At 41.1% G+C, this 7,222-nt stretch overlaps 1 protein-coding gene across 1 annotated transcript; it reads left to right on the top strand.

Annotated features, from left to right (window-relative positions):
• The first annotated feature begins 5,847 nt into the window (after positions 1-5,847).
• On the top strand, positions 5,848-7,160 carry LOC110888679 (protein FAR1-RELATED SEQUENCE 5-like). The gene is made up of 3 exons (XM_022136194.1): positions 5,848-6,022; positions 6,398-6,626; positions 6,713-7,160. Exons 1-3 carry the CDS (start codon positions 5,848-5,850, stop codon positions 7,158-7,160), a joined length of 852 nt encoding a protein of 283 aa, XP_021991886.1.
• Positions 7,161-7,222: the final 62 nt, after the last annotated feature.

Here is a 7,222-nt window from a genome sequence, read left to right as displayed (position 1 = left end):
ATGTGCATCGACTATCGTGAGCTAAACAAGGTTACCATCAAGAATCGTTACCCTCTCCCGCGCATCGACGACCTGTTCGATCAGTTGCAAGGATCGAGCTACTATTCTAAGATTGACCTGCGATCAGGCTATCATCAGCTGAGAGTTCGTAATGAAGACATATCCAAGACTGCGTTCAGAACTCTTTACGGTCATTACGAGTTCCTCGTCATGCCTTTCGGAATGACTAACGCGCCTGCGGTTTTTATGGATCTCATGAACCGAGTGTGTAAGCCTTACCTCGACAAATTCGTGATTGTGTTTATCGACGACATCCTGATCTACTCGAAAAGTCAAGAAGAGCATGAACGACACCTACGCCTTATCCTCGAACTCTTACGCAATGAGCAATTGTACGCCAAATTCTTGAAGTGTGACTTTTGGCTTCGAGAGGTTCATTTCCTTGGGCATGTGGTCAATAAGGACGGGATTCACGTCGACCCCGCTAAGATCGACTCGATAAAGAATTGGCCTACACCCAAGACGCCAACCGAAGTTCGCCAATTCATGGGATTAGCAGGATACTACCGCAGATTCATCAAAGGATTCTCAAAGATTGCTCAACCCCTCACGACTCTCACTCAGAAAGGCATTGCTTACAAGTGGAATGAAGCTCAGGAGTCGGCCTTTCAAAGGCTAAAGGATAACCTCTGTAGTGCTCCTATTCTCTCGTTGCCTGAAGGCACTGACGACTTTATGGTTTACTGCGATGCGTCTATCCATGGGCTCGGTTGCGTGTTGATGCAACGCGAGAAAGTTATTGCCTACGCTTCTCGACAACTTAAGACGCGTGAAAGAAACTACACTACGCATGATTTGGAACTGGGAGCAGTGATTTTTGCTCTTAAGATATGGAGACACTACCTGTACGGTACCAAGTGCACTATTTACACCGATCACAGGAGTCTCGAGCATATCTTTAGGCAAAAGGAATTAAACATGCGACAACGTCGATGGGTCGAACTCTTGAATGACTACGAATGCGCCATCAAGTACCATCCGGGCAAGGCCAATGTCGTGGCAGATGCCCTTAGCCGAAAGGACACTACCCCAAAGCGCGTTCGAGCGCTACAACTTACTATCCAGTCTAGCCTCCCTACTCAGATTCGGAACGCCCAGGTTGAAGCATTGAAACCGGAAAACATCAGGGCTGAGTCCCTGCGAGGATCGAGACAGCGACTAGAACAGAAGGAAGACGGCGCTTACTATGTAACAGGGCGCATTTGGGTCCCACTCTATGGAGGTTTACGTGAACTTGTGATGGACGAAGCCCATAAGTCCCGTTACTCAGTACATCCTGGCTCGGATAAGATGTACCACGACTTAAGGACTACATATTGGTGGCCTGGCATGAAGGCCCACATAGCAACATATGTCAGCAAATGTTTGACTTGCGCAAGAGTCAAGACAGAGTACCAGAAGCCAGCAGGCCTACTCCAACAACCAGAAATCCCAAAATGGAAATGGGAGCAAATTTCCATGGATTTTGTTACAGGGCTACCTAGGTCTCAACGCGGAAATGACACTATTTGGGTAATAGTAGATCGATTGACCAAGTCCGCACACTTTTTGGCTATTAAGGAAACAGACAAGTTTTCTACTTTGGCGGAGGTTTACTTAAAGGAAGTAGTTTCAAGGCACGGGGTGCCAACCTCCATTATTTCCGACCGAGACGCTCGTTTTACTTCGGAATTGTGGCAAGCTATGCACAAATCCTTTGGCTCACGTCTAGATATGAGCACCGCTTATCACCCGCAAACGGATGGACAGTCCGAACGCACCATCCAAACCCTAGAAGACATGCTTAGAGCATGTGTGATCGATTTTGGCAAGAATTGGGAGAAGCATCTACCGCTAGTGGAATTCTCCTACAATAACAACTACCACACTAGCATTCAGGCAGCACCTTTTGAGGCATTGTACGGTCGTAAATGCCGGTCACCTCTTTGTTGGGCGGAAGTCGGTGATAGTCAAATCACGGGCCCAGAGATGGTGGTAGATACAACGGAAAAGATTGCCCAGATCAGACAACGCATGGCGGCAGCTCGTGACCGTCAGAAAGACTACGCTGATAAGCGTAGGAAACCACTAGAATTCCAGGTCGGTGACCGGGTTCTACTTAAAGTCTCACCCTGGAAGGGTGTAGTTCGCTTTGGTAAGCGGGGCAAGCTTAATCCGCGATATATCGGGCCGTTTGAAATTACCGAGAAAATCGGTAAGGAGGCTTATAGATTGAATCTGCCTGAAGAACTGAGTGCGGTACACAACGTATTTCACATATCTAATCTGAAGAAGTGCTTGTCAGACGAAACGCTTGTAATTCCTTTCAAGGAACTCACTATCGACGAACAGCTACACTTTACTGAGGAACCGATTGAGATCACGGATCGAGAGATCAAAACCCTCAAACGTAGCCAGATACCTCTCGTACGAGTCCGTTGGAACTCGCGACGTGGCCCAGAGTTTACCTGGGAGCGGGAAGACCAGATGAAGCACAAGTATCCCCAGTTGTTCCCTAACGAAAACCCCAGCACTGAAGCTACAACCGAATTTCGGGACGAAATTCTAAACTAACGGGGGGATGATGTGACACCCCGTTGAAACATTCTCACTCATACTAGCTTGACAGTGACTGCCTTAACTTTCGGGACGAAAGTTCTTAAAACTTGGAGATAATGTGACACTTCGGGTTTCCCGAGCAACCTTCTTGATTCAACATTTCGTGTACGTATATTATTAAATGAGAAACTATGGATTTTCTGTTATTATGTGTTGTATGTATGTACGTTATATATAGATGTGTGTATATTACTAGTGAGCCGAAACCGTAAGACCCGACTCGAGAACCCGGTCTCGAGTAACCCACATCGGTTGGGCCGCAACCCCCCTTTGGTCCACCCGAAAGCCCATTAGTGCACACCATGAGATATAAAACCCATCATCCACCTTTACCACACTTCCCCTACACTCTCCCTCATCTCACTCACTCTCTCCTTCACTAAAACCCTAAAACCCTAGATCATCATCACAAACCTCCTCTCATCTCCTTCTCCCTCTCGGATTCAACCAAGGACTCTCGGTTCTAGCTCCGGATCCTAACTTGAAGCTTATTCATCATATTCTCACACCTTGAAATCTAACCGGTTAGTGATTCCTTGCATTATAGAGATGATAATGTTGTATATGTTTGCTTGTTAAATCATATGCATGTCAAATATGCCTTTTCTTGTATAGTTGATGTTATTATTGTTGATTGATGATGAAAGTGATTGTTTGATAAAGAAAATGGTTACTTGTTACTAAATGATGCTTATGTGATGAATAAGGTTTTGATGCATAAGATGTTGATGGTTATCATACTAGCTTGACTTGTAAATGTAGAAATGAATAAATGCCTTGCAATATACATGAGTTTGAATGAATATGTGATTCAAAATACGTGATCTTGAATGCATTTCCGGTTGGTGATCATTGTTTCAATAATTCGATGCAACATAGGAGGTTTTGTTAAAGGTTGAAAACCCTATAATGATGAACTAGATGAATATGATATGAACATTCAAAGATGCTTGTTTTGATCAGTTTTGCTTGGTAATTAGACAAAGAAACATGTTAGTGCAATATGGTTGGTTAGTACAAAATTACATGAAAACAAAATTCTATTGGATAGTACATGTTGACAGGTTCTAGAAGATTTCTGTGCACGTAATCATGGTTGCGAGTCGGAACCCTTGGTTGCGACTCGAGACCAAGACATGATGAACCGAGACGGGCTTCAGGGACTCGAGACCGACTAAGTCTCGACTTGAGACGACATGATCTCGACTCGAGACTGGGCTCGAGACTCCTGAGATTACGACTCGCAAGCAGCACACTCGAGACTAAAACGTGATTCTTCGAGATCTCCCGGTTGCGACTCGAGACCGTGTATTCTTGAGTCGAGACCACCCTTGTCTCGACTGGGCTGCCTACGTGTTATTGGGCCACAACTTGTTGGGCTATCTGTTGACTGGGCTGCATGTGTTTCTGTTACTGTTTGTTTGTGAAAATGTTGGGGCAGGCCCAATAACCCAACTGTTTGAATGTATGCATGCTAAGTGTGTCTATACGTGTTTGCTATACGTGATTACTTGTACCCCAACTTGACCTATATTTGGTAACCATGCTAGGACGTGGTGACCAACGTGATTGACCCGGGTAATTAATCTACCGAGCAACCCAAGGTGAGTTCACAACTTAAAGCATGCGTTCCCGGTGGTTTGGGAAACGGAACTAAAAACAACACTATCCCCTTATGAGGGATACAACTTACTTTTCTTCCCTTGTTATTGGGAACCCTTAGTTAATTACTGTTTATACGGAATGCAACAAACGGCACTAAACGAAACTCTATCACTCAAGTCCCTACTACATAATACCGATTAGTCGCCGTGGCCAGGCGAACGGGTTATTAGTTGATAGCGCTATTTAGGTTTTACCAGCCTCACACCGTGCCCGTGTATGTGATCGGTCGTGAACTAATGTACTCAGGCATCCGTCAATGCTGATAGAACATTGACATCGGGGCATCCTGCGGAAACGCAAACGGTTACCTAGTGTTCGGTATTGGAAAAACAGTTTAGTCGCTAACTTTTGGGGTAGCTCCCCATGGCATGTATAAACGGATAAATTAACTGGTGAAACAAGTTTTTGGTAATTAAAACTGGACAACTAGTGAACTCGCTCAACATTATTGTTGACACCTTACTGCATGCTTTGCAGGTAACCAGTGACTGAGGAGCTTGCTGCTTGGGGATGTGTAGTGTTCGTCTACCCCTGTGTTGGGTGTTAAATAAACATGAACTATGAATCTTGTTTAAAACTGTTTTACTTATGCTTCCGCTACTTGCTATTGTTTGAACTTAAAACTTTAAGCTCTGAACATGATGCTTGCCAATCGTATGGTTAGTAAGTATTACTTTGGTTATTAATTCAGTATAATTGGTGGCTGGATCTTGGTCAGTCACGCCCTCAAGCGGATGATACTCCGCAGGTGGAATTTGGGGGTGTGACACGTTTAAAAAAACGACGCCTGAAAAAGCCGGGCGTAAAAAAACGGCTCTTCAAAACGATTTTTTTAAACAAATCTTAAAAAAAAATTATAATAAAAATTTGATTTCAAAAAATTGTTTAACAAAAAAATCTGTTTATAAATAAAAAATAATCAAGTAAAAAAAGTAATTAATGAATAGGACAAAAAAGGTGATTTAAAATTAATATATATAAAAAGACAAAAAAGACAATTTTACTTATATACCCTTTAAGAATAAAATATTAAAAACATAATAAGACAAAAAGTTTTTAATATTAATTTTAACTACTTTTAATCTCATCCATCCATCCATCATCTTGATCTAATAGCCAGAAAGTGGTTCTCGTGGTTTTTACAACTGGAGGTGGTTTTCATTTTAGCGGTCCCTATATATATATATATATATATATATATATATATATATATATATATATATAGAGAGAGAGAGAGAGAGAGAGAGGAAGTGTAGGATACAAATACCCTTATTGTACATTACGTACGCTATATCCATGGCCATACACGTGTCGTGATTCATTTTTCTTTCATAAGGTTAAATCGGACAATTCATTCAATCTCAGCTGAGGGAAAATTAGTCTATTCATTCAATCAGCGAGAAGTTCGTTACACCACTATCCCGGTAATTATGATTCGTATCAGTTTTATATTTTCATAATTCTCAAACAATACATTGCAGTTTCGTTTTTCAACGTTAGGGTTTGAATCGATTGTTGTTTTCAATGGATCCACAGAGCAGTACCGGACGAAACACAGATGTTGAGTTTGAAGACGCTCGATTGGTCGGTGATCAGGTTCAATTATCTGCTTATCAGAGAGTTACGATTGATGAAGTTAGAAATCCTAATTCTGCAAATGCAAATGCAAATACAAGTGGTGTAAATGAGTTTTTGAATGGTAATTTTTGTTAATTCAGATGTTTAAATTGTTCACAGATGTTTTTGTGTAACGTTTTAATGATTTTGTATGATTTTAACTGATTGGAAGGTTTTGAATGTTTATTAGAGGATAATTGATATGAAAGCAAAGTGTTTAAGTTCGCATGTTATGAGTCTGACAATTATCATGTGATGTTAATTCTAAATACTGATTTTGCATGTCATGATATCATAAATCGCATGTGTAAAACATATTATCAAAATGGTCAATTTCGCATGTTATGAGTCCAACAATTCACACGTTCTTATGATGAGATTTTGGAGTTTTCAATATATCGCATGTTATGAGTCCGATAAATCGCATGTGTTATCTCTTTTTTATTTTATTATGTAGATAAAAGGCTTTATATTCCGGAGGTTGAAGCATCAGCTACACGTGTGGTTGGAATGCAATTTAGTTCTCTCGAACAAGCATACGTGTTTTACCAAACATATGCTACGTTAGATGGTTTTTCTACTCGCAAAGGTGGTGAAGTACACAGTGGTGGTATAACCAAAACTAAGTATTTTGTTTGTTCTAAAGAGGGACATAAGCCATTGTTTATTGACGATGCTTATTCGAAGTAAAAAAGTCACTCAAGTCAAGGAACAGAGGGATCATTAGAACTGGGTGCAAAGCTCAACTTACGATTTGTTCGGTGGATGGTAGATCATATACAGTCAAGAAATTTGTTGATGGCCATAATCATAAGTTTGTATGTCCACACGATATTCATATGCTGCCAGCTTACATGCAATTGTCAAAAGTCCAGGAGGAAGTGATACGGGAACTAGGTACTCTAAACCTTGGCCCTGTCAAAGCTTTTCATATAATGAGGAAACGATACGGTGGTTTCGAGAATGTTGGCGCCACGGTCGATGATTGCAAAAACTTTAAAACTCGAATTAATAGTTATATAGGAGAATATGACACTGACATGGTGATCAATAGGTTAACTGACAAAAAAGAATATTTAATTGATTTTTCGTTTGAATATTCTGTTGATGAGAACAAACGGTTAACTGGTTTGTTCTGGGTCGATGGGATATGCAAGCGTAACTTTATGGAGTTCGAGGATGTGATATCGTTTGATGCTACTTTCAAAACAAACAAGTAAGTGTTACATTAATGTTTTTTTAATATTTTCGCATGTTATATGATTTTGTAAATTGGCAATAT

The sequence above is a fragment of the Helianthus annuus genome, chromosome 2 (assembly GCF_002127325.2).
Source record: "Helianthus annuus cultivar XRQ/B chromosome 2, HanXRQr2.0-SUNRISE, whole genome shotgun sequence".
Taxonomy (NCBI): Eukaryota; Viridiplantae; Streptophyta; class Magnoliopsida; order Asterales; family Asteraceae; genus Helianthus; species Helianthus annuus.
The sequence above is the reverse complement of the archived record's forward strand: the minus strand, read 5'-3'. Positions and strand labels throughout refer to the sequence as shown.

Excerpts from the sequence above, each read along its gene's own strand:
- LOC110888679 (XM_022136194.1), top strand. The coding sequence starts at position 5,848 with ATGGATCCACAGAGCAGTACCGGACGAAACACAGATGTTGAGTTTGAA. Across the intron at positions 6,023-6,397 it reads TGTAAATGAGTTTTTGAATG|ATAAAAGGCTTTATATTCCG; the intron begins GTAATTTTTGTT and ends TTTATTATGTAG. Across the intron at positions 6,627-6,712 it reads ATTGACGATGCTTATTCGAA|ATCATATACAGTCAAGAAAT; the intron begins GTAAAAAAGTCA and ends GGTGGATGGTAG.